This window comes from Betta splendens, chromosome 7, assembly GCF_900634795.4.
Source record: "Betta splendens chromosome 7, fBetSpl5.4, whole genome shotgun sequence".
NCBI classification, from domain to species: domain Eukaryota; kingdom Metazoa; phylum Chordata; class Actinopteri; order Anabantiformes; family Osphronemidae; genus Betta; species Betta splendens.
The window spans coordinates 107,501-134,131 of record NC_040887.2 but is presented as its reverse complement, the minus strand read 5'-3'; the positions used below and the strand labels follow the sequence as shown (position 1 = coordinate 134,131).

The 26,631-nt window shown below is 44.6% G+C and overlaps 1 protein-coding gene and 1 long non-coding RNA gene across 2 annotated transcripts in view; both read left to right on the top strand.

The window, feature by feature from the left end:
- Positions 1-942: 942 nt before the first annotated feature.
- Positions 943-9,241, top strand: LOC129604305 (uncharacterized). The gene is made up of 2 exons (XR_008695101.1): positions 943-1,083; positions 2,086-9,241. It is a non-coding gene; the product is annotated as an uncharacterized LOC129604305 (long non-coding RNA).
- A 3,324-nt stretch (positions 9,242-12,565) lies between these two features.
- Positions 12,566-26,631, top strand: part of ccdc120a (coiled-coil domain containing 120a) — a 15,406-nt gene continuing 1,340 nt past the window's right edge. The window contains 12 exon segments of the mRNA XM_029156865.3: positions 12,566-13,398; positions 22,570-22,815; positions 22,910-23,020; positions 23,104-23,231; positions 23,360-23,473; positions 23,863-24,001; positions 24,111-24,167; positions 24,300-24,387; positions 24,471-24,605; positions 24,607-25,238; positions 25,419-25,665; positions 25,752-26,631. The exon segment at positions 25,752-26,631 is cut by the window's right edge and continues 1,340 nt beyond it. Of these exon segments, the coding sequence (XP_029012698.2) occupies positions 22,987-23,020; positions 23,104-23,231; positions 23,360-23,473; positions 23,863-24,001; positions 24,111-24,167; positions 24,300-24,387; positions 24,471-24,605; positions 24,607-25,238; positions 25,419-25,665; positions 25,752-25,839 (1,662 nt within the window). The 5' untranslated portion in view covers positions 12,566-13,398; positions 22,570-22,815; positions 22,910-22,986 and the 3' untranslated portion in view covers positions 25,840-26,631.

The following is a 26,631-nucleotide window of genomic DNA, read 5'->3' as shown; positions in this document are numbered from 1 at the left end:
ATTTGTCTGTAATTAAGTGCCAATGTGGGAACGGTGAATGTCTTCTTTCTTGCTCCGCTGGTAAAGTAAAAGTTTGCGATGCTGGTTGGAACAACCAAGAACAGAGCACTTTCTGAACCCTAATGGCCTCATGTCAGTTTGTGTCACAGTGACTTCTTCTTCTTTTGTCTTTTAAATGGCGGTGGCAACCAACTGAAAGGTGCATTACTGCCACCTACTATGCTAGAGTGCACAGTGAGCGACTTCTTCGTTTGTTTGTGACTGAAGTGAGTGACTGAAACCCAATGTTGCAGGTACATTTAGGGGTCCAGGTTTGTCTGGGCGGGGCCGAAGCTGGTTCTGTGAGTGGTCAAGATGAATGCAGATGTACATAGTCCGCCAAATTTGAAACAATGGTTCTTGAACCGGATTGGATAAACTCTCAAAAATGTGAAATGAGTAGGGGGCGTACTTCTAACACACCAGGAGTGTGTTATGTCGGCAGCTGGGCTTTCTGGTTTTGGGCTTTTATTGTCGTGGATTTTGTTTTGCATCCGGTTGTTTCGTTCCTGTTCCTTGGCTTGTTGATTGTTTTCACCGGTGCTTCATTAGTCGGTCTATTTAGCTCTTCCGTTTCCGCCGCATCCTTGTCGGTTTATTGTTCGCCCACAGCGGTTTGAAGCCGTCCAGGTTTGACCAAGTTATTCGCCTTGTCACCATAGTTATCGCTGCTGTATTTTGTTTCACGTTGACTTAGATTTTGTTTGTTTTGGCCACGCCAGTTTTCCGTACTTTGTACGCGCTTTAGTTTACTGTTTTTCTCCGTTCGCACGGTGAGCATTTTGCCCGTGCTATTTCGGACTAAAAAGGACTCTGACGTGAGGACGGTCCTCCGTCGTTCGGATCGCGCGCTATTAGCCGTCGGACCCGGTGTTGTTACGTGAAGCGCCGTGCGCGCACCATTGTGCTCCTCCACAGACACCGTGGGCAGGAACTTCTGGAGTAACGCTGGAACGAGGACCCGGGCTCCACAGCCACGCCATAGCTGTTCCTCAACCTGCCTCCTGCTCGGAGCTTCACCTCGCGTTTGCCCTGTTTTACCAGGTAGAACCGTACAGTGAAGAGAATTCCAGGTGTATGCTGAACGCGGTCCAGTATATAACTTACCTTATCACTTACCTGCTCTCTCCCTCTCTCGGTACTCAGGGTCGCTACTACCTAGGACGAGTTTACGCCCACGCACCCTTGTTTCCTTTTTCTGTAAATAAAACCCTTTGTGTGCATACTAGGTCTCTGACTCGGTTCTGTGGAACACTCCCTGGGGGTCCAGCTGCGCACTTTATTGTGCACAGGGTAACATTTCTCTGACAGAGTGTCTTAACGTGAACCAGGGAGTCATATAAATGTACCAGAATGTCCAAAAAGTGAATTTTGCATGTGCAGGCACCTTTAAGTAATGAATATGCATTCAAACACACTGGCTCCTGTAATGGAAAAATTGTTCCTTTGTGCTATTTCTTATGCAACAGCAGTCGTCATGTGCTGGTTAGGTGCAATACTAAACATTCTTACACAAACAAATAATCTCTTGGGCCGTCATACATCAAGTCTAAACATCTGATGTTCCATTTGACTGACTAATAATTTATGATATATGTTTGTCTTTTACACCCGGACTCTGGCTCCATCCTATCTGACTCCCCACCAGACCCAAGGCTGGTAAAACGAATGCATCTTGTCTTGGAAGCTCGGTGTTCCTTCCTTTGGATAACAAGACATGACGATGCAGAAGTGAGAAAGCAAACATTCTCACTCCCAGCGAGATAAGGTGGCACAAACAATTCCATTGGTTCAGAGGGACATTCCACCAGAGCCAGAGAAAGGGGTTAAAAGGCAGAGACAACTTGAGGATCGTGGGCTCTTTGCATCACACCTTCGTGGTGTGTGCACTGATCTCCCCAGCTGGTTTTTGGTTTGTTGATGTGCACGATCAACATCCATGCTTTTTATTTGCTTTCGCCATTATTTTTATTTTCTTTATTATTTCAATAAATCACACAAAAGGACAACTCTCTCATCTGCTTCTTTATGGAAAATTTCACACAGAAATTGGCGTTTACGAACAGGATCCGCTGCAGGTCGTCTGGACGGTGTGACCAGGGACGATAGTCCTAAGGACTAGGGTCGCTCCGCCTCCAAACCTCTGCAGCTGTTCTGAGTGGGAGGACTGCTCACCCGTCTGGATCACATCTGACGAGATCCAACGAACTCAAAATCCAACCTCTACTCGGCCCGGTGAAAGAGATTCTGTTTTGTCGCGACTTATTGGAGAAAAAAAAAAAAACGTGTTTGAATTTGGTTTCAGGTATTCGGGGTTTACTTGGCTCTGATCATTGGATTTAGGGAAAGTAAGGCAAATAACAATTAATTCTATAACATCCCCTACTAGACTAAAACATAAAAGAAAAATATAATTAGGACTAGAGATAATATTATTTCTAAAACGACTATTTGGCTGAAAACATCCAAAATATAATATTAGGAACAAACAAACAAAAAATTTTATTTTAAAATTTAATATTCGGGTAAAATTAATTAGGTCAAAGTCTGCCCTGGTGGCCGAGACGGTGGTTGCTAAGGGTTGGCTCTGAGCTTTTTTGTCTGTACTGAGGATACAGACCAGTGTGCAGATCTGAGCGCAGTCCAAAGGGAGTGGACAAGAAAAAAAAGAAGGCTTCTGAAAGACGGAGCGCGTTTGCAGAGAAGTGTTTTCGAGATACGAGGGACCCGGGTCTTGGAGGGGCCTGACGGTGAGGGAGCACTTCCGAGAACTCTGTCGCTGATCTGAGTGGTTCCCTTTCTAAGGGGACGTCCGTAAAAGAGAAACTTCGAAAAAGGTTCTGGCCGGAACACACAAAAATCTAAGGCAGGAAACCGCCGGGACTCTGAAAGATGGGTTCGGGGCGATCCAAGTCTCCACCACCAGACTGCAGCATTACAAAATTACAAAAGTAAATATGGTTATTAGTGCGTTTCATGTTTCCATGAGTGGGAAACTCGTTATGGGTTCAAAAGGAGAATCACAAGTGTAAAAGACATATGCACATTAAAAGAAAAATTAGATACAAAAGATGAGATTTGAAAAAGCAAAACTACAGTATCAATACTAAACCCCTAAAAGAAACAAAAGAGAGATGAAAGTAACGGGAGAAAAAAAGGAGATAACAACTCTGGGGAAGAATTGTTTGCACACTGCAACACACACACACCACACACACATATATCATGTCAAGGGCAAATGCTCCCATTGTTTCTGCTCTCTATTCTAATGCAGAACTGAGCGCGAGGAGGGTAAATCCGGATCTGGACTCCTTTCCCACCATCAGCAGAAGAACCAAAGGAGAAGAAGCGCCTGACCAACAACCAGAACCAGGTGGAAGCTCTGACACCACAGCAGCTGGAGGACACAGACCACAGCATGGACGCCTCACAGACTCCACAACGTCTTCAGCCATCACGTTCTGGGCTCATCAGATGAACCAGCTACTACAAGCGTGTGTGTCTGACACAGACACCTGCTTATGACAATCAGCAAAGGAAAACAAGGACAGAGCAACAGCAGAGAAGACGTGCTCTGACACAGACACTGGTTGAAACAACAGGGGAGGCTTCAGACGTGATCGGCCCAATAGAGCTGCATGCGCGGATCCAGGAAAGGTCTGTCATCGAGGAACAACTGTCCCATCGAAAGGCTTCACCCGCTGGCGCTCACATCAGACTGATGGTTGGGGAAGGAGGAAGGTGACGGTTCCTTTTCACGTGACGTACAAGACGGTACCGCAAACACACACATACACATTTCAACACACGCAATGAAGAAACACGCTTACAGCTGATACACGCTCAAATTCATGTTCATGCTTATCTGCTCGCAATAAAGAATCGCTTTTTGTTAAAAAAATCCCACAGAGTGATTTTAAAATGACAAACAGCTAAATGACAACTGCTGCATGACTTTATAGTCTGATGTGTTTAAACTATTTCAATTTGCAACAAATTCAGTAAAAAAAAACTCCATGTTTCTAAAAAGATTTGTGCACAATATAGGTTTGTCTGGCCAGACTATAGAAAAACAAAACAGACTATAGAAAAAACAAAACCAGACCATAGGAAGACTGAAACCGACTGAAACTGAATATTAATTACTATTAAAGGGAAGACAACTATTAGAGAGAAGTAATAATAATTACTGTACGTAGCAGACTATTAAAGAAAAACATACTGTTTCACTGTTTTGTGCAACATCTGACAGCAAGACACATTAAGATTCATTTTTGCTTTCAAACTTATGCCCAGTTAAATTCTTAGGAAGAGATCTCATGTGTAGTTTGGGTATTTGATTGATTTCCACTCCAGACGGGGTGCGTGTTACATCTACAGACATTCTAAATAATCCCTCTTTTGTTGGTGTTAACTTCAGCTCAGCTGTGCTCTTATCAGTACCTGCTGAGGGGGGGCTGTAACCGAGGCCCTCACACAGGCTGCATCCCAGCTTGTTTCCCATGTGATACGACCTCCAGAGACACATCTGACCTGTCCTGTACAGCACATGTGTCTTCTGGTCCTGATGAGAGGTTTGAAGAGTTATCATTTCACACACACACAAACTGACCTCAACTTCCCTCTTTTGGAATGAACACAGGTCTGCGCTTGCGATTTCTTTTACTAACGAACAAAAAAGATTTTTGATGTTTATTCTACAGCTCCACACGTCCGTCTGTGAAAACATGATGGAGACAGATGACAGGATGTGGGTTCTTTCGTGAACAGATGTCAACGGGGTGGAGACTGGTGAACGACTTCCGACCCCATGTGACGTATTTACCTTCTTTACATGCTTTTAGAAAACTTTTTTTATTCCGTCATGCACAACAAACAGTGAACTTGATACCTCCGCATTCTAATGACACACACTACATGCTTTTGTTTTTATTTTTATTTTTCAGAGGACGCTCTGACCCAACACTCAGCCTTACAGGAAGCCCTGCTTCCCTGTGGCTCACACACAGACATGATGTAGGTTTGATCAGAGGATGTGAACCAGTGGTCATCACACCTAAATCTGACCACAGACCATGTAAACAACAACAGCCTTTTAAAGGAGCCATAGATGGTGTTACTACAGACACCACTAAGCTACTGAAACATTGGGTGCTACAGGCCACAAAGAGCCTATCTAAATTACAGTTTGTTCAGACAAAGGTTATTTTTCTGGGTCATTGTACTGTAATTACAGCTGATGGCAAATCCATCTCACCCAAAAGAGTTAAAGCAATTTGAAACCTGTCTAAACCGTGCACGTATAAACAGCTGATGTTTTTTCTAGGTCTTTTCTTATTGTAGGACTTCATTCCTAACTTTACTGTCTTTGAGGCCCCACTTAGGGTTCTGATGCAGACGTCTTCATCGTCCACTTCTTGTCTCACGTGGACGTCTGAGGCTGAACAACGTTCACTGACCTCAAGCTCCTACTTTGGGTCTTCCTGATCTGACCCTTGAAGTCTGATTGCAAACCTATCTTACATCATGATTAGGTTGCTGCTTTGCTGGACGCTGTCCTGCTTCCTACAGCTAATGCTGTTTGCAACCGTCTGACTCACACCATCAGTGACGACTTTGTTTGTGCCGACATGCAGCTGCAGACGCTGCTGTGAAGGTCGCTGTCCAACAACCCCTCCCTCTCCTGATCCTCGTTCCCTCTCCTGATCATTGTTCCCTCTCCAACTCTCTCTACCCTCTCCTTCCTCTCTCTCCCTGTGCTTTAAACATTTTTTACCCCACAGCAACGCAGACTCTGGCAGATGAATGGTTCCACCTTTAGCCATGGAGTTTGGTTTGGGCCTGAGGGCAGCCATGCCGCCCAAACACTTTTTCCCCAAAATTCAGATTTCCCAACAGGCGACAGGACCATTACACCATCCAACCAGGGGACTGGGCGATCGTTAAGGAGTTCAGAAAGAAGCATTGGGACTCTAAACAGTGGCGAGGCCCCTTCCATGTCCTTCTGACGACCCAAACGGCTGTAAAGATCGCAGAGAGAGCGACTTGGATCCACTCCATCTACTGCAGGAAGGTTCCGGACCCAACAGACGACCCTCCATCCACATCCCACACGGAGAAAACCACCAATAACAAAAAGAACTAAGAAGGACGACCCTCGCTGTGCTCACACACGCACTGAGGCGAGGTGTGAGCCAAGCGCCGCCTGAAGCTGCGCCGATGAACCATACTATCAGACCATACATCTACACACACGCTCCTGAGAAAACACACACAGCCGCAGCCTTGAGTTGCTGACGCTGGACGACGTGTAGACTCTTCACATCACGTGAGTGACTGTGACTAAGGTGATATTGGGAGGAAACCTGGCGGTGATAACAAATCCCAAGTGTCTCTGTGATCAGCTGATCACAACCTGAAGAACCCCAACGAACTGTCAATACTTCAACACACAGGTTGGAAACAATTTAACACTACTGTTCAACAGGACGAAGCAGATCGTTACAGTATGGGGTGCCAAATGTAAAAGTAGCACCTATAACTAGTTTTCTCACATTTAACTAAATGACACAACATGTTTTCTCACATTTAGTTAAATGTGCAAAAGTCTAAATGTAAATGTTAAATATAAATGTAAATGTTAAATATAAATGTTAAATGTTAAATGTAAATGTTAAATGTTAAATCTAAATGTTAAATGTTAAATCTAAATGTTAAATGTAAATGTAAATGTTAAATGTTCGCCGAGTGTAAACTGAATATTCATGAATGGGCAAGTAGACTCCATCCCTACCCTCAAACAGCGCTGGTCTAAGATCAGTGACGCGGACTCAAACACGTCAAACAGTACGCATAGCTCCGCCCACATCTGCACCCTGGATCGGTGCACGAAAATACTGGAGAGAAGCCTGAAGTCGAAGCCATCATGGCCGCCAGCTTCGACTCCCTCCCGTTGGGGGAGATTGAACGGGCTCTAACGGCAGGTGTGCGGGCTGAGGCTCCGCTTCAAACTGCCGTTCTGTCCTAAACACCATTAATGAGGAGTTAAGTAGGTTTAAAAAGAATATTTCTGTGGCGCCGGTGGAGAATTAGTTGGCTAACTATACTAGCTAGCCGAAGTTACGTCCAGGCTAAAAACAAAAGTTTCCAGATCAGATGTGGGCGGGGTTTGCGCGCACTGTTTGAGGTGATTGAGTTCGCGTCTCTGATCTGAGACCAGCGCTGTTTGAGGGTAGGGGTAGAGTCTACTTGCACAATCATGAATATTCAGTTTACACTCGGCAAACATTTAACATTTACATTTAACATTTACATTTAACATTTACATTTAGACTTTTGCACATTTAACTAAATGTGAGAAAACATGTTTTGTCATTTCGTTAAATGTGAGAAAACTAGTTATAGGTGCTACTTTTACATTTGGCACCCCATATTACAGACATCGATTGTAACCTTGTTTTGTTAGACTTAATTTTATGTTACTCTGATTATTGCCTTAATCATATGATGTTTCTATGTAACTTTACACACTACTTTTGAATGAGAAAATTTCACAACGACACTGAGTTTAAATATCCTGAAGTTGACTTGTTGTTTGTATTAGTTTTTATCCTTCATCTACAGATGATACAGGTCATAAGACAACACAAGTAGCAAATGCATCATCATTCTGGTTTAATCCCTTATTCTCCTATTCATTCTAGACGCAAATCTACAATTAAAGATCTGAAAGTTATCCCACTAGTTAGAGGTCTCATTATGCGTGCGACCTCAGCAACACTCTTGTATCAAATGACACAATGCATGTTCAAAAAACCCCAACTCTTATTCTGATACAAATACGATTATTGACTTATTTTCTTTACATGCTTACACAGAGGTTATTCTTGTATAGCTACCCACCAAAACAGCTCCCAACCTTTTGTCCCTAAGTTACTTGCATTTTATGTGAAGGTATATTTTGAATCTTGATGAGTTAATACACTCACTGTTTCATTTGTAAGGGCCGTTATTATTTCAAAATGCAATGTTTGACAATTTTTATTATTTTAGTGTTTGATAAATATGTAATCAAAAGGGGGGAATTTTAATGGAAAAATTGTGCCTTTGTGCTATTTCTTATCCAACACAGTCGTCGTGTGCTGGTTAGGTGCAATACTGAACATTCTTACACAAACAAATAATCTCTTGCGCCCTGTCGTACATCAAGTCTAAACATCATCACATGTTCCATTTGACTGACTAATAATTTATGATATATGTTTGTCTTTTACACCCGGACTCTGGCTCCATCCTATCTGACTCCCCACCAGACCCAAGGCTGAAGCGAATGCATCTTGTCTTGGAAGCTTGGTGTTCCTTCCTTTGGATAACAAGACATGATGATGCAGAAGTGAGAAAGCAAACATTCTCACTCACAGCAGATAAGGTGGCACAAACAATTCCATTGGTGCAGAGGGACATTCCACCAGAGCCAGAGAAAGGGGTTAAAAGGCAGAAGCAACTAGAGGACATTGGTGTCCGGCTTTGGCAGATGTCCGACCCACATGCACAGGCGGACAACAGGAGATCTTTATTCCACACGGGTTAGTACAGACGGTCCAGTTCATACACACATAAAAATCTCGAATGGTAAGTACAGGAGGAACAGGCATCAATCGGGTCCAGGGAAAGGCAGGAGTACGGTAACAGTTCGACACGGCAAAGGTACCAGGTAAGGAGCAGGCTTTCTCAGAGTCAGATAGACAGATACGTTACCAACGTTCAAGGCAAAGGTACAGGCAGGGCACAGGCAGAAGTCAGGGACGGAAACACGATCTCGAGCTAAGTAAACAATCCAAGGTATGCTGGAATGTGGTGGATATCACGCAACAATCTGGCAGAGGTAAAAGGTGAGTGCCAGAGCCTTCATACCTTGATTGATTACCAGATAGAAACCGGCTGCGGAGTCATGTGACCAGGAGCGACCCCGGAACAAAAAAACACAAAGACAGGAAGCCAATAAAATAAAGCAGGAAATACCAAACGGCCCCAGGAATCATAACACGTGGGCTCTTTGCATCACACCTTCGTGGTGTATGCACTGATCTCCCCAGCTGGTTTTTGGTTTGTTGATGTGCACGATCAACATCCATGCTTTTTATTTGCTTTCGCCATTATTTTTATTTTCTTTATTATTTCAATAAATCGCACAAAAGGACAACTCTCTCATCTGCTTCTTTATGGAAAATTTCCCCCACACTCCACTCTTGGATCATCAGCCATACATGACAGCAGGTTTGGCAACTGGTTCAGGCATCTTTGAACCTTATTTTGAGACCAAGTGGTAAGGTTTATCACTCAAGCAATATCTTCCAGTCCATGCATCGGTAGTTAATCACAGTTCTCACGTTGGTACCTAATTACAGACAAATATGGTAAAATGTAAGCTACAGCTGAAGATTGCATTATGGAGAAATGATGTCATACCAGCTGCAGCAGCAGCAAGAGAAGCAATATGTAAAATTCAGTTTATATCAGTTAATCGGGCTATGCTTCCAAACATTTATGTATAGTCGTGTTTTGAATATTCTGTTGTATTAAATCAAGCTGCATGGGCTGTTGGCAACCGTTATTTTTAGCGTTAGCAGCCACTAATCAAGTAGCATATTAAATAAATCAATAAACTTGAAAGTGCCATTTAGACATCCCTTTTGCCAGTTGAAGTGTAACAACAAGTGACACACCCCTAAAACAGAGCGTTTTGTATGAGAGCAATAATACACGTTTTATGATGGGCCATGTGGGTGATCTACAGAGCTTTTTGGCATGAAAAGTTACAGACACCTTATTGAGACATCAAGGTGCAATTCTATAGCATTATTTAGCATGGAAAAAAGTGTGTGCATTGACCTTTAAGGCGATGCTCCAGTATTTTAATTTCAAGTTTAGCAGACAAATTCTTACACTGCTTATATTTGTAATGTAATGAGGTAGATGGACCCTCATCTGCATGGAAGTCTCCAGGAATGTTTTGTGAAAGGACAATGACAATTTGTTACTGTCTTTTTTTTTTTTTTTGTTCTGTCCAGCAGTTTAACAAGCAGCAAATCTTACGCTGAATGCCATATTGTGATGGACAGCTTTGCTTTAACAAGAGGAGTATTTATAAAATATATATACTCTTCTTGATTTATGGTTTATTTAATGGTTTATTTAGCTGATCCAAAATACCTGTATGTGTGATGGTGCTGTGTTGGTGGACAGGTTAAGTCGGTTCTGCTTTATGGTGTGTAGATTAATACTAATAATAATAGTAAGTAATAGAACCAATAATAGTGTTAAGGTATGTGCACATGGTCATACAAACATATACATATCATATACATACACATGTGCATTGTTATACATATCCCATACTACTTAATAAAAGTCATGACATAGACCACAATTTCCATATTCACACATTATGGATATTTGTAGTGATAAGTATAAGTAATACTTACAGTTGGATTTGGAAAGTGTCCCACTACAAGGTTAGTAAGGCTGTAGCTTAATATTATTCACCCAAAGGGTGAGGCAGAAGTTGGTGCATGAACAATGCCACTTGTGGAAGCCAGGGTGATGTGAGGGGCTCGGCCACTACGCCCATCCAGCAAGCAGAGGAAGGAATCCTAGCAGCCAGGGAGCCCACACACCTTCAGTTCCAGGAGGCAGGTGTCACGACCCAAACCGCCCACACAGAGCCCCCCACAGACTGCAGCAGCCACAGAGACAGCACCCGAGGTCAGAGTGGGCCACCGTGGGTCAACGCTGTCCGCCCCATGAGAACCAGGGGCAAACACTCCCCTCGGTGGGAGGGTCGGCCTGAAAGAGTGGAGCCCGAGGACCCACGGTCCGTAGGGAGCCCACCAGGAGATGCCCCCGCGCCCAGAGTGGGGCCCACCCCCAGTCCACCACCCCTACACGAGCAGAGCGGGGCCTACCTTATCGGCCCGACCTCATCCCCTGGCAACACAGCGGCCTGCAGCACAAGGCCAGCAATTGGTGGGGGTCAGCAGAAAAGAGACCACCCAGGCAGACGATCATCGTATGGAAAACCGGACCCCCCACACTCCAACAGTAAATTTGTTACTGTCTAATGTTAATAGGGGTCATGTGTTACTGTATATGGTATGTATCAGACATTTGTGGATCTAGCAGCACTGCCCAATTCTTCCAGCAGAAGTGGTCTCTTCATCCTACAGTGGAAATATGCAAGTACACTTTGTGTTGTGTTGTTCTTTACCAGCATGGATGGAGGAGGTCTAAAGCAGAGAGTGAGTATCAATAGTGGCTGTATCTCATCGTCCAATAGATTTTTTTGACAGAGCCATCAAAGCGAAGGCTCTGTCCACTGACCCCCCCAGAGGCAGCCTCCAAAGTCCTGGATGAGTGAGTATGACTAATGCAATTAAAACTGCAGAGCATCCCACTTAGGAGAGACAGAACCGCTTTCCAGTAGCCCCGGTCCCTCCATCAGTAGGATGCCCCTCACAGAACTAAGTGGATGAGTGTGGACAGATGTAGTTGGGAAGCAAGGCACCGGTGTTCGCTACTACTATACTGCTATTACTTAGATCAGGTGTGTCAATCAGCAGCTGGACGAGCCAACTGACACACCTGATCAAGGTAATCAGCAGGGAGAGTTGGAAAACCAGCAGAGACACTGGCCCTCAAGGACCACAGTTTGACACCCCTGTTCTAAAGAATTGTAAGATATTGGTAGGTTAAAACTCTGTGTTGACATCAGCGTGTGTGCCTGCTCACTGTGACCGTGTGCAGCAGCGCTGTTGGAAATCGTTTCTTTGTGTAGCATATCAATATTTTTCATAAACGACTCCTGTGGTTTCTAACGTTGGCCACAGCAAGAGATGGCAAGATCAAATCTTCATGAATCACTGAGCAACTATGACACAGTTGGGTTGACATCAACACGTTGCTCAACACCATTTGACACAGTCAGATCACATCTGCTATTTGTGTATGAGAGCATCAGAGAAAACTGACTATCAAACCCTCACTAATACCTGGTTGTTCAGGATCACAGTCCATGTATTATTCTCAAATAAAAGTAATTTAATTAAAAGGTGTGTAGTTTTGTTTCTCTATGGATTATAATAATATATCGGTGGCCCTGATATGGCAAAAATGTTGATAGCCAGATGTTAAAAACAGTGTACATTGTGCTTTTGCAATGTTCTTTACTACATCGAGGACACATGTTTATTATTTTGTTAAATCAAGATTTTTATTTTAAAATTGTTTCCACAGAATGAGCATTCACTACCTCTCCCGCTTTGGAGAAGAGCCGTTTTTTAATTACAGATTGGACTTATCATAAATACATTACAGATATCTGTAATGTGAAACATGTCTAAATGTTAAGTCTGCTTGCCATGTTTATAAAGTTTTAACATATTGAAAAAAACAGTCCGTTTAAACTGCAGATAAGAAGCTCGACAGTCACGTGACGTATCGACGCCGTTCGCTCGCATTGGTCACGTGACATGATACGTACTCGAGACGCTACTCAACGACACTTCCGCTTCGAGCTTTGATGGTTTGAGTTGGACATCTCTAGCCACAGCAAGGGACGCACTTAATATTTGAGAACCAGTTTTTGTTTATATTTACTGGAGCTGTGAATATTTCTACATTTAAGTTTCCACATGCCTCCGAATGTATTAAAATCTATGCTCAAATAAAAAAAACCTATTTTTTCACTTTATGTATCATCTGCCTTTGCGTCGCGTGACTGTCGAACAGACTGACTAATATCATGATGGTATCAACTCTGTAGCACGGTTATGAACCCATAAATTTAAAATCCTATGGACCCCAGGGCCTATTTCCCCCATGCGTTAGAGCCCTGTGGGGCCCTACTGGGGATGAGCCGGCGTCACGGAGCAGGTCATAAAACGTTAAGGTCCAGAAAATGCTTGATTTTTTAATCGGTAATGACCCGAACAATCCTCACGGTCGATCACGAGTAAGCACCAACAGATCGTAAACCACACCGCGGGCGCGCGCACGCCCTTGCCCATGTCCACAAAGCGCTTTGCCGTGAGCGCGCCTCGTGGTGCTGATGGGGCGCAGGCAGGAAGCTACATCGAGGAAGTGGAGGATAAAGATAATCGATAAGCGGCTGCCCGTTGGATCAGAGCGCGTCATCAATCAATGAACCAATCAATCAGTGAAGTTATTGGTCACACCTGAGCGCCAGCTGCAGCGGGAGACAATCAAATCAGCCGATCCGAGACCTGCATGTGGCAGCGGGGTCTGGATGATATGAAGACAATCCCGCAGTTCCAGTCTGGAGAAAACGCGCAGCTGATCCAGGTAGGACGTCAGCACCGGGTTCCTATAGCACGGGGTGTGTTTATTTCAGATGGTGGGTCGTTGATGCTGTATACTGCTAGAATCCGGTAAAATCTGACCGCAGTTCGGTTCCGCACGATCAGCAGTTTGAGAGAAGAAATCGATTCTTTTTTTATCTGTTCTTGTGGCGTAGTCCCCACCCAGACACGTGCCTGCACGGTCTGCGCGTGTGTGTCATTGTCTACTGTAGAGTGTGTGTGTGTGTGTGTGTGTGTGTGTGTGTGTGTGTGTGTGTGTGTGTGTGTGTGTTGGAGCGTGTACACGGACCAGTGTTACAGTTTTTAATCGGTCACTTTGACCCGTTTTCCATAACTAGATCCACTTATTTTCACCCTCACTGTTCCAACAGTGCATCAGACACATGTAGCAAATGTGTAAACCCGTTCTCATTGGATTGACACAATTTCTCCTCCCTTTTGCAAAACAGTTAAGGCTGATGTCATTCACAGTACAAATTCCATTGTTTTAGCAGAAGCCAGTTTTAAGAGAAACCATCTTTTCCTGACCATTTAAAACCAGTAAGACCAGTATGAACTCACCATAGCACCTGCTATGGTCTTTAGACCCTAAAAATGGAAACAGGTCTGTGTTGTTCTTTACCAGCATGGATGGAGGAGGTCTAAAGCAGAGACTGAGTATCAACAGTGGCTGTGTCTCATCCTCCAGTAGATTTGACTGTATATTTGTTTATACTGTATGTATTTTTGCTAACATTTACAATGTTTCAGTTTCCTGCCACAGAAAAATTATTGTCATGGATTCAATAAATCAAAGCATTTCTTTATCGGGATCCAATTCTTTGCTTAAAAGGTAAGTTTGACATAAACTACAAAGACAACAAAGAGCAACAGGCTCCAATGATGATCAATGAGGCACTGATTCACACTGAGATCAGTGGTTTGTATTTTGCTGTCCACTGTGTTATGACTGATTGGACATGTTCATGTAATTGGTTGCAAGATGTATTGTTTGGAAATATGCAGCAAAACCCATTTTGCCATCAGTGTTTTGACAGTTAGAGCCTTGTAAAGTTTGTCATTATGACACTAGAGTCGCTGTTTAGACCTATGTTTGAACTGAAAGGCGTCACACCCTAATTCAATGGCTAACATTTTTCAGCATTGAAAATAAGAAAATTTAATTTTAATCATGACATCAATCTTTAATTTGTTGCCAGCATTTAGCAATCTAAACAATTAATAAAAGTCAGATTCTTGCAGCTAGATTCAAACCGACAACATTAGGATCACCAGTGCCACACTTTAACCTACTGTACTGTACCAACCAAAAATTGTAAAAGCAGAGGTCAGTCCTATGACTAAACTGCAGACCCAGATTTTGGATATCCAGCTTGGTTTGTATTTTTGGTGCACAATGGGTGAGGCCTCACCCATTCAAAATTTTTCATAGGGTCCAAAACTGCTAGGCGTGCCCCTGGTCCATTCTGCGCACTGTCTATTTACAGTTTTTATGAGTCGCTTTGACGCAGCCCTCCAGTGAAACTACACATTCTCTTAGTATTTCAAACACAGGTCTAAACAGCTGCTCCAATGTCATAATGACTGTCACAATCCGTTTTTTTTATCTCATTCTGCCTTCAAACAATACATCTTGCAACCAATTACATGAACACGTCCAATCAGTCATAACTCAGTGGACAGCAGAATACAAACCACTGATCTCAGTGTGAATCAGTGTTTCATTGATCGTCATTGTGTCAGGTTTGGCTTTCGGCTTGACAAAGCAGACCCACATGCATGGCACAGATATCAGCAGGATCTTGAAACAGAGTCTCTTATTGTGCACGGTCTTGATACAGGTAAAGCACAGTTTGGTGACTTACATACAGAAAACCTCTGTGATGAGGACTAGGCAAAAACGGTGGTCAGGCAGGCAAGGTCGGCAACGGTGAAACCCGGCATACAATACAAGAGGACAAGCAAACTCGGCTGAAGTACAAAAGGGCTAGGCTAGAGGCAAGGTCAGGAACAGAACTGGTAACTAGACTGGATCATGAATTGCTGGAAATCAGAACTGAATTAACGACAATCTTGCAACTGGCAGAGGTGAGTACTGGGCGTTAAATACCAGGCATGATTACTAATTGCAGACAGCTGATGTGGTATGCACCGGAAGTAACGTTAGCGAAAGCCATGGACTGAACAGAAACGGAAATGCAACACAATAAAACCGGAAATGAAACCAAGACATGACACATTGGAGCCTGTTGCATTTTGTTTGTGTAGTTTATGTCAAATTTACCTTTTTATGCAAAGAATTGGATCCAGATGAAGAAATGCTTTGATTAACATTTTTAAAACTGTGGCAGAAAACTGAAATATTGTAAATAATACAGAAAATACATAACTAAAATACAGTCAAATCTATTGGAGGATGAGACACAGCCACTGTTGATACTCAGTCTCTGCTTTAGACCTCCTTCAGCCATGCTGCTAAGGAACAACACAGACCTGGTTCCATTTTTAAAGCCTAAAGACTGATAGCAAGTTGAAGACTTTTGTGGGGGAGTGTCAAACAGGTGCTAAAGTGAGTTCATACTGATCTTACTGGTATCTAATAGTTAGGAACAGATGGTTTTCCTTTGGTCACAAAGCTAAAACAATGACGTTTATGTCAAAATCTGAGTCTGTTGTGCTAGTTCCGGGTTTTATTTTGTAGTCACTTCCGGTTGTTGTTTATCCATGTGTTCCGCGACCTTGACCATGCATCATGTGTTCTACCACCAGTTTCCTATCGGTAATCAGCCTGTTTATATAGTCACCAGTACTCACCTTAGTTCTCCGCCAGATCGTCGTGTTTTTCATTGCCTCCCGGCGTTATCTCATGAATCTGATTGTCTGTAAGTTGCCGAATTGCTGTGGAATCTTCTTGTCTGTACCGAAGCCGAGCCAGACTGATCTGTTGCCAACCCGTGTATCCGTAGGACTCCGAATTTGCTTGCCACTTACCTGTACCTCTGCTAGTTGCTCTCCCGTGTAACTCTCTCCGCCTTCATCTGCCTGTCTCAGAGCCGTGCATGTGGGTCCGCCTTATTCGAGTGTCTGACAGTTTAGACTGCTTGAATGACGTCCATGTTAACTGTTTTGCAAAAGGAAAATGAGAAAATGTGTTCGCTGGCTGCTTAGCAGCACATTGTGCATGTACTGCGAGGACAGTAGCGCTAACATTATACTGCAAAGGAAGCTTTATGAATAAACAAACCTTTCTTTAAAAAAAATCTTAGTATGGTCAGCCCCCTCTCTCTCTCCTTCTCTGCTTCTCTTTTCGTTTCTGATGGCCGGATTTATGCTTCGTGGATGTTGATGGTTTAACCATTTCATCTGATTGTGTCACTCTGAGTTTATAAGATTAAGGTGGACAGAACCATGCAGTAAATGGGAGGAGGGGTGTAATTTGACTGGACAGGCAGAAATGTACTGTAACAAGCTGTAATTTAGGTTTATTTGTAACTCTTTTATAAAGAAAAAAATATGGTGGGCTCTCGTCTAGGTCTGGGCCCTGATGTGGTCTAAGGTTTAAATTGAAGCTGTAACCTTAAAGATGAGATTGAAAGGTTTATTGAGCGATCAGATCAGAGACCAGGGTCCACTGGAGGATGTTTGACACGTTCCCTAGTGGAAATTGATCAGTACGCATGTTTGGTTTTACTTTGAACTTTAGCTCCTCTGAAATGAAGCTCACCTGACCACAGCTTATTGTCCAACCACTCGTCCACATCAAGATCTGTATCGACCTGCAGAGAACCAAAACAATGATTCTAATTCTGAACTAAAGGTCCATATTAAACACAAGCAGGTTAACTCAACCAGTGACAGAGCAGATAGAGGTCACCTGACTTAGACAATTCACTGTCCTTCACATGAAATAGACCCAATCAGTTTACGTCTTGGAGTGTGAAGTCAGAAAGTTGACAATTACTCCAGTCACATCGTTAACAGTGTATGCTCAGCATGGAGAGGATAATTGGAGGAGACTGGAACCATTCAACCAGTGGAGAAGGTTGTGCTGAACAACAGGAAGACTTGACCGGACAACTGCAGCCTCCCTTTTTAATGAGGAAGAAACCTCCAGCAGAACCAGACTTAATGTGGGCGTCACCTGCCTGGACTGAATGTAGACTGGACCAGACAAGGATGGCGTTAACCTAAACACAGCAAAATTTATTCATGAAGTTAAATGAAATTTAAGTTAAGGTGTAAGGTATCTGTTGCAGGCGGCACGATGGTTCAGTGGGTAGCACTGTTGTCCCCATGTTCGCGTGGGCTCTCTCGGTCTAAAAATGTGCATTAAGTTGATTGTTCGCTCTGAATTGCCCATAGGTGTGAGTGTGTGTGTGAATGATTGTCTGTCTATGTGTTGCCCTGCGATGGACTGGGGACCAGTTCAGGGTGTACCTCGCCTCTCGCCCATAGATAGCTGGGATGGGCTCCTGCACCACCCGCGACCCCGCATGGGAATAAGTGGTAAACAATGGATGGGGTATCTGTAACAGTAATGAAGTATCTATTCAGTACTTATAGTTGTAAGTTAAATTCAGGACCTGTAACAGAGTATTTGTACCCTGTGGTACATCCTGTCTGACAAAAGGGAAATATATTTAAGATCCAACATCCAGTGAATGCTGAACAAGTATGTGTTTCTTCAGTCTGGACCAATCAGTTCCAGATTCAAACTTAATCAGCGACTCTAAATCAGTTTCATAGTGAACCCGATGGTCCAGTACTCTGGTGAAGTAGAAGCACTATAGTATAAATGTACTTACTGTAGCCACCTGCTGTTTTCCATTCAGGAGCAGCTTAGTGAATGTCAGACATGTTTTAGGATCTGGATCAGACGGTTCTTCACGTCCCACTTGGGACATGTAACCTTTGACCTTAGCAGAATATGGACCATTTTCCAGTAGTAGTTTTTTTTATCACTGACAATGAGATGTTGACATTTGGTTCTGGTTCTTTGTGTTCTTTGACAATGTCAGTGTTGTGGCTCCCTGGATGAATTTCACTGACATTGTCAGAACACATGGAGGAGGACCCAAATGCACAGCGCACAGGAGTATAGAGGAGGGAATCAGGGTTTATTTACACAAACGTTGTCAATCAGTCCAGGTCATACACAGAATGGCACAGTCTTTAGGCACAGGCAAGGAACAGACAAGATCAGGTCCAGAAGGCAGGCAATGGTTCGATACACGAGGGAGCTCAGCGACGGTACAGGTAGGGACTAGACAACTCATCGGTCAGACGGTCGTGCAAAGGTCAATATCCAAGCGAAGGTACAAGAACAGGTCAGGCAGGAATCAGTAGTCAGGAACGAGAAGGATCAACAACATGAGACAATTACTAGAACGCTGGATAGTAGTACAGAGACTTGACAATCTGGCGTCTGACTGTGGGCTGAGGTGGTGCTTAAGTACGGGGTCTGATTTACTAGATTATTGTCAGGTGTGCGTGGTGAATCGGGATAACAGAAAACAGCTGAGACGAGAAGAGGAAGTCCTTTCAGGGTAAAACAGGAAGTGACATGAAACGTGACAGACATGCAACCAGTGTTCAGCTACAAGGTAACAGCGACTGAGACTCATGGGTACAAATGCTCTGTTAAACATAAGTCCTGTATTTCAGCAGTAGTATTATCATTCAGTGAATACTGCAACTGACTTTAATTTATTTATTGGCTGAAGCTGTATTTCACACAGATTCATATTCAGGTTCAGATCAGTTCTTTTAGGGGGGAATCCTGGATGGATGTGAACAGAAATTCCCTCCAGGTGTTCCTGAGACGATCTGTTCACAACACAGGGGCAGAATAGAGCAGAACATCACACCTGAGGAACCAGATTGCCAATAATTCCTCATTTACAGACTGATGTGTTCCACATTGGTGGACTGAGACCAGTGAACCAGTGAAACCAATCAGAGTAATCCCAGTCACTGCTGACATTTTCTTCCCTACTCATAGAAAAGTTACAAAATACTACAGTACCCATGATCCACATGAACCAATGGCCTAACAGTCAATGATCAAATCCAATTTGATACAAATGCGAAAATTCCTGTGTCTGCACAGCAACTAAGCCTGCTGTGTTTGATTGGGTATTTTGATTGGCTGTTACAGCAGTGCTCTCTGCAAGTTCTGATCAGGACACAAGCTCTAACATCTACCTGATTCTGTAACTCCACCCTCTTGCCTACTACACCTTTGTAATGTTGCTGCTGCATCTTCACTGTGAGAGAGTTAAACACCCTGGAGTTGAAAGGTTATTGGTTGACTGGCTGGAGCTCTTAGCCAATCAGGTGTCAGAATGCAGAGCTGGGATTTTCTTCATTGTTGCCGGGTACAGATTCTGCTGCCTGACCTACATTCATCCTCCACACACACACACACACACACACACACACACACACACACACACACACACACACTGTCCTCCTTTCTCTGTGAGGCATATCTGGTTCTTACCTAAGCCTTAAAACCAGGTTTGGTCCCTCAGACAGAACTTGGGACCAGGCACATTGTGTCCACAGAGGAAATGTCCTCACAGTGATGGGGAAAAATAGAAACACTGGGTGTGTGTTCTGATTAGACAGCTGTTTTCAGAATTTCCTGTTATGTGTCCTCGGACAGGGAAAGGGAATCGGGCCCAGAACCTGCTTAAATGAACAGTGGAGAACAGTGAAGACAGGTCCACCCAGATTGAATCGACACTACTCTGCTGCCCCAATAAAACCTGGCAGCTGTAAACCTGATCCAGAACCTTTTGTAAAAATAAACATCAAAGCAGGTTTCGGCTTTAATGTGCATTTTACCATTATGTAGATGGGATATCCAGTGTATCTGGACTAAAGCTCTGTTTACAACATTATCATGAGACCTGTGGGAATCAAACAAGCAACTTTGTATGAGTTTATAATGTCAGTAAAGAACAACATACTGATTTTAGACCTGGTGCTAGTCTGAACTGGGTCTAGTGTCCCTCTCTGTCAGCAGCTGCTTTGATTGGTCCACTGTGTTGATGTTTTTCTGGACCACTTAACCCACATTGTCCAAGCAGTTCTGCTGAGGCCAGACGAAACCCATATGGTTCAGATATGTGTTTATTGGTTTAACAGCACACTCAGCAAACAGCTGCACACTGGGTCACTGATCCTGGTCAGGTCCCACCCCTCTTACATGACCTCAGGTTTGAGTGGTTGTTTGCCTTTTTGTGTTGATGTCATTGTGCAGATGTTCACCACAAATATCAGCACAGAACTGGAGACTTCACTGATTAAGGTCTGACCCGATCCTTGCAGGATGGTCCAGCACTTCCCAGTTGGTATCCTGTTGGAAGCTGTTACACAGAGGTGGGCTGAGGCCTTTGTTCGGCTAATGAGTGTTTAGGGTTTTTTTGTATGAGAGCCTAAATTGTAACAGGAAGAGCCAGTCATGATTCCAAAACTTTTAACTAAATTGTAGTCCATTCAGTCTTTTAACGTTTAGAGAAACATGTTTGCTGCCTGTTTGTTAACTGGGCTCTTGGATATGATGGAACTTGGTCAGTAGAACCCCAATACGGTGACTTTTAACCATTTTCATCCTGTTGCTGCAAGTTGCACAATGGTTAAATGAAGAGACACAAATCAACCACACAATCAAATACAAAGTAAGTTGTTTCATAAGGAAATGTTTTTTTTTTTACAATTGTGAGGATAAAACAGAACTACAATTGAAAAGAGAATAAAAAAACTTCATGTGAGTTTATTGTGTTTTCATTTCAGTTTACTAAAAAAATGAACGAATAAAGGATTAAAGGCTTTTATTTAAAAATTAGGATGAGCTTCCTGTGGCGCTTTTATTTTGACACTAGCTTTACTTTGGACACAGTGTGTCCTGTTTGAGGGCTAGAAAATAGGGTTAATCATCATTCAATGCTCCATCTTCTGTGAAGGTCTTCTCATGAGACTTTATCAGCAAAAAGCCATCATAGAATCATTGGTAAAGTTTCTCACATCCTCACATCCGCTAATAACACAGTATCAAACAACACAAGACCCAACATGGGTTGGTATAGGTGTTATAGACATGTTTGTCCCTGTGGTGTGCTAATCATGACTCAGTGATTGGCTCTGTTTTGCTCATTTAGCTTTGGCTTACACAACATTAAACCAAACCTGCTTTTAAATAAACAGTGATAAACAAGCCAACAGTCAAGGGCAGCTACTAGACTCCCAGTTTCACCATCATCAGGTACTGACTCTGGAGTCTGTGTAAGTGTCTATTTGGTCCAGGAGATCCAGGCAGAACTGGCAGAAGTGGTTTGTCACAGGATGTCCAGACCTGTGGTGTTTGCTAGTACAGTGCTGCTCACAGCTAAATGTGGGACTTGTCACTTCCCCTCAGCTTATGTTACCTTTCTAAGTGTCCAGATCTCTTGAATTAACTCAGTTCCTTTTCCTGTTTCCAGTTCTTCCCAGGGGGCGGTACGGTGGTGCGGTGGGTAGCACTGTCGCCTCACAGCAAGAAGGTTCTGGGTTCGGCGGCCCTGGTGCCTTTCTGTGTGGAGTTTGCACGTGCTCCCCGTGTTTGCGTGGGTTCTCTCCGGGTTCTCCGGCTTCCTCCCACAGTCCAAAGACGTGCTTTAGGTTGATTGGACTCTCTCCATTGCCTGTAGGTGTGAGTGTATGGTTGTCTGTCTATGTGTTGCCCTGCGATGGACTGGCGACCTGTCCAGGGTGTACCCTGCCTCTCGCCCGTAGCCAGCTGGGATAGGCTCCAGCACCCCCGTGACCCCGCACTAGGGAGTAAGCGGTTAAGAAAATGGATGGATGGATGGCAGTTCTTCCCATGAGACCCAAACAACCTGCAACAGTGAATGTGCTTTGCTTTTTTTATCAATCGTCGTCTTCTTTGGGTTTTTCCTCCTTACAGGTCTGCAGCTTTAGGAGCATTTTCTCCATCCAGCCACCCCACCAGATAACCAGCCAAGCAGTCCAGAACCGGTCTTAAATCTGTCCTGAACTAGTCTTATGGTTGGAGATCAGTCTGTCGAATGGCCACAGGAGTGAATTACTAGAGCTCTTGTGAACCCAGTTACAAGGTGATGAACAGCTGTGTGGTGATCTTTGGTTTCAGGTGTGGAGGAACCTGAAAGCTGCCACTGACCCAAAGCTGAATTCCACTGATAAAGGCCTGATGATGACACAAGCCATGGAGAAGCCATGAGATGGGGTTGATGATCATATACGGAAATATCAAAAGCATCAACGTTATTTGATATCTTGAAAAAGAGAACGCACGGACCACAACGATCATACATAATAACAAAGGACGAAGATTGTTACATTCTAGCAGACACACCACTACAAAATTCATTCGTCAGTGAGTTTCCTTACAGAGACTCAGTAGTTACTTATTGTCAAAAATCAAACCAATATATTGATATTCTGTTATTTATCCCCTACACCTTGTGCAGGTGAGTCAGTGTGGGGCAGAGAACAGGTGTCCAGCAGTGAGGAGGGAAGAGGAGTGGTCTCATGGGTTACACCTGCCATGGAGCTCAAAGGTCACGTCATCTCTCCACCTGGTGAGAACAGAAACACTGACCTGAGATCTGGGCTATAATGATGCGACTTATCTGTGATTTGTGTGTGTGTGACACCTGTGCAGACCCCATTACCTGTCCAGACAGGAAGTTGAGTCAGCGAATGGCAGAGCTGCAGGAGAGGAGGTGGAGCCTGCAGGGACAGCTGAGAGTGCGATTGGCTGAGCTGAGACGCATCTGTCTGCAGGAGGCAGTGAGTGATGGCATTGTTGAAAATTAGTAAACCATGCCCCCAGCTCTGGACTGTTCAGGTGGATGTACTTCTCTTCCTGTCTGGAATCTGGGCTCATTTTGTTTGTTTCCTGTGTTTTCATGGGTCAGGAGCTAACAGGGGCTCTGCCCCGGGACTTCCCCCTGGAGCCAGGGGAAAAACCTCCCTGTGTTCGTCGGAGGGGGGGGGTGTTCTGCCAAGGACACAGAAAGTGTAGAACTGAGGTAAGGTTTCTGTGGTTTTGCTTTTATTTTTCTGTGATGATGGGTCTTCAGGGGCACATGGGCATCAGATCAGTTTTAAAGCCTGAGGTGTCAAGGAGTGTTCAGCGGGGTTTGCAGCTTTATTGAGAAAATGAAGACTGAAATGGTGGATAATGATCAAGCACCTAACACAACACTGAAGCAACAACTGTGTATTGAAGGAGGAAAGCCTCCCTGATTGAGGCGTTCACTGTCTGCAGGTGGAGACAGCACTGTTTGCTTTGCTGTGGCACCTTTTGTTCAGTGGACAAAGGCAGAAATATTGCTGGTCAGAACACCAGGTGTTTCACTGGTTCTGTTGGACCAATGGCTTTCTGAAGACTTGAGTGTTTACCTGTTTGTGTTTGTAGGAGGACAACTCACGCTCAAGGCTGAAGAAAACTTTATTCAGTGGAGCACTGAAAAAACACAGCGACACCGAACACAACACGCACTCGCAGACACACACTTACCACAGCAAGAGGACTGTACACAGAGGCTGCCATACAGGTAACACACACACACACACACACACACACACACACGTCCAGTTTGACTTGTCCAGTTGACGGGGGGAACCCGCATCTTCCTGCCTTTATTCTGAAACTCTGTGTTCCAGACGACAGCGTGAGGTCAGAGAGTGGCTCCACGTCGGACTTGACAGGACATGACAATGGTAACACTCAGAACCCCCCCCCCACCCTAACCGAACCCTCAGCCTGGTTTCAACCAACCCTGAAACAGAGTCAGACGTAGACAGAGGAACAACAGGTGGTCAACAAGTAATGTCTGTCTGTGTCTTCTTCAGATGAAATCCTGCCTCAGTGTCGCCCCCCACTGGTCACAGCTGGTTCTCCAGTTGAGGTTTTTCATCAGAACAAAACGTTGAGGAACAGGTAGAGTCACCATTACTATAACCTTGTCACAAAATAGCTTGAACCTGGTTTAGTCTTCTCACCTCGTTTCCTTCCACTTTTAGATCTAACCACCTGGAGACTGTTTACGCCCATAGGGCCTTGCCACTGCCCTCCTCCCAGCCTTCCACCCTCCTTTCACCATCCTCCTCCTCCCTCTCCACGCTCACAGGACTCTTCCTCCTCTGGCCCCTCTGATCCAGGAGCATCAGGGGAGGGGGTGGGCAGGGTATACGGGGTGTGTCGCAGTAGCAGTCCAGATGTCCTCCCCTCCGAGCAGAAGGGGGAGCAGCAACAGGGGGGCGTATGGGTCACCAGTATGTCGGGCTCTAGAGGAGGAAACACTGCTGGAGTTTTCAGGAGCTCAGAGACTCTATCAGATGGACGGAACAGGTTCACCAATGATCCCTCTGATGCGGGAGCAAAGGAGGGGGGGGCACCTATCTGGAAAGGAAGAGGTGGGGGGTACAGTGATGTTCTGCTGGACTATGTCTGGGGAAAGCAGCAGCAGCTGCAGTGGGAGAAGTCCCAGCCTAGCACCAGACAGTCACTCTTCAACGGTTGCTCATCTCAGCATAGCGTTGGAGCTCCGCCCACCTCCTGCCACCGCCACGGCGACCAGCGGCGAGTCAAGGTAACTCGCACCAAATCCTGTGGTCCCTTCCTCCCTGTGCAGCAGAGCCAGTCCAGTACTCACAATCCTCCCCTGTCCGCCATCCAACCCGACCCCCATCCCCACCTGCTGCCCCCCAGACCACAACAACTGCCCCCCAACCAGGATGCCCAACTGGAGGAGGCCACTAGGAGCCTCCACAAGGCCCTCGCACTGGAAGGTCCGTACCAAACACTTCCCATTACATCACAATGCCCTCCTTGAGGCTCCACTTGCAGACCCAGTCAACAGTCGAACGTTGCTCAAATTCTCTTTTGATATCTGTTCAGTGTGTTGACTCTTGCAGCAAATAATTCTTTACAGGTAGAAAAGGTCTGAATCTGTGATGTTTGATTGGCAGGTTTGAGGGACTGGTACCTGAGGAACACGATTGGGTCCACCCACCCAAACCAGGCCAGTGGGAAGGGAAAATCAGGGGTCATCATGAAGGGAAACGCAGGTGGGGGAGGAGCTTTGCAGCACAAGCAGACAACTCTCGGTGCCATAGAGCAGTCAGCCTGTCAGACAGAGACAGGCCAGCACCATGGCCCGTCCCCTCACAAACTGCCACATTCTGCCACGTTCCACGGACATTCCCTTCACGCCAGGTAGGAGACACCTCATCTGTTCAGGTTTAGGTCCATTGCTGTAAGAACTCTGGTACTTGACCGCACCAGCCCTCTCTGTCTTTCAGGTCCGGGGACCGCTCTCTCTACCACGACCCCTTCCATCCTCGGAACCAGGCAGCTGTGGACCAACCGTCACCTGGGACCCTGGTCTGACTCAGTTTAGGCAACCCAAGGTTCCAGATGCCTGAACCAAACACCTATTTGTAGAAAAGTACTGGTGGCCCTCCAGGTACTTCTGTCTGACTTCCATTGCCCTCTGCCCATCAGTGATGTTACTGGTGGGTGGTGTTGAATGCATGAATTGTATGTGCACAGAAATATCACCGTGTCAGGGTTCTGCATGTTCTCGTCCAGATGGACTGCTTTACCAATCAGGGATGGAAATTAATTTAATGAGGTTTGCTCTTTCCTTTTTGTATCTGACAGGTTTTTAACTGAACTGCAGGTTTTCACTTTTCTACCACAATGTTCTCATGCGTAATCCTTAATCAGACTCTGCTCAGACAATCAGACCCATCAGAGGTTTTTATACAATGAAATAAAACCAGCTCAGTCCAGAAACCAGCAGTTTATAAAGGATGAAAGGTCTGATCAGGTGAGCCCTCAGGTAGGCCTGTCAGAAACCAGCAGGTGAACTTCTCCAGGTCTTTGTACAGTTTAGGCTCTCTGCACTATTAGTGAAACAGCTGCAATAAGTAACTCAGCTTACATCTGGGCTGACTGAATCAGTTTTAACAGATCCATTAGTTTTAGGAGTCCAAGCTTTGTGTGTTCCAACCTGATGAACTCAGTCCATTGAGTCAGACGTTAGGAGACAGACCATGCCATTCAGAAAAGGTTGCAGCTTTTACTAATGCTCAGGATCCAATCAGGACTTTTGTACATCCACCAGCAATGTCTGATGCTGTGGGTCCACCAGCTCCAAATCAAAAACATGTATATTTT